The sequence below is a fragment of the Rhinopithecus bieti genome, unplaced genomic scaffold (assembly GCF_001698545.2).
Source record: "Rhinopithecus bieti isolate Rb0 unplaced genomic scaffold, ASM169854v2 scaffold_43452, whole genome shotgun sequence".
Classification (NCBI taxonomy): Eukaryota; Metazoa; Chordata; class Mammalia; order Primates; family Cercopithecidae; genus Rhinopithecus; species Rhinopithecus bieti.
The window spans coordinates 1-741 of record NW_016817437.1 but is presented as its reverse complement, the minus strand read 5'-3'; the positions used below and the strand labels follow the sequence as shown (position 1 = coordinate 741).

At 71.4% G+C, this 741-nt stretch overlaps 1 protein-coding gene across 1 annotated transcript; it reads right to left on the bottom strand.

The window, feature by feature from the left end:
* Positions 1 to 6: 6 nt before the first annotated feature.
* LOC108517893 (transcription factor Maf) lies at positions 7 to 735 on the bottom strand (the record flags this gene model as incomplete). The annotated part of the gene is made up of 2 exons (XM_017855991.1): positions 678 to 735; positions 7 to 499 (listed from the first exon to the last, which is right to left on the bottom strand). A coding segment is annotated over exon 2 (457 nt), but the record flags the coding sequence as incomplete, so codon positions are not given.
* Between the last annotated feature and the right edge of the window lie 6 nt (positions 736 to 741).

The following is a 741-nucleotide window of genomic DNA, read 5'->3' as shown; positions in this document are numbered from 1 at the left end:
CGCCGCTGCCGCCCAGGGAGGCGCCGGCGCCGGCCCCGGCCGCCGCGGCCAGCTGCTGCGCCCCGCGCGCGTAGCCATCGAAGCCGCCCTGGAGCTGGTGGCTGTTGCTGATGAGCGCCTCGACCGCGTCCTCGGGGCTGAAGCCCAGCGCCTCGGGGTTCAGCTGCTGCGGGTAGCCGGTCATCCAGTAGTAGTCTTCCAGGTGCGCCTTCTGCTCGCTGCCCGAGCCCGGGCTGGGCGCCGAGAAGCTGGGGGAAGGGGGCACCGAGCTGCACGGCGTGCTCATGGGGGTGGAGGACAGCGAGCCCCCGGCGATGAGACGGCCGCACTGGCTGATGATGCGGTCGGTCTCCACCGGTTCCTTTTTCACTTCAAACTTCATCAGATCGAAGTCATTAACATATTCCATGGCCAGGGGACTGGTGGGCAGGTCGGAGTTGCTCATTGCCAGTTCTGATGCCATTCTCCTGCCGCCGCCGCCGCCGCTCCGCCAGATGGGCTGCAGGAGAGGGGCCAGCGGGCTGTGCTGGGTGGCCAGCGGGTGAGCCAGCTTGCCGGGCTGGGGCGCTTCTAGCTCGCGCGGCGGTGGCTGGCCCGAAACCTCCGAGCGCGCTCACACACACCCCCCCCCGCCCTGCCCGCGCCCCCCGCGCCCGCCCTCCCTCCCCCCTGCTCACGCCAATGTGCTCCCTCGCTCGCCCCGGCCCCTCCTTGCTCGCTCGCCTCCTTGCGCGCAGAGCC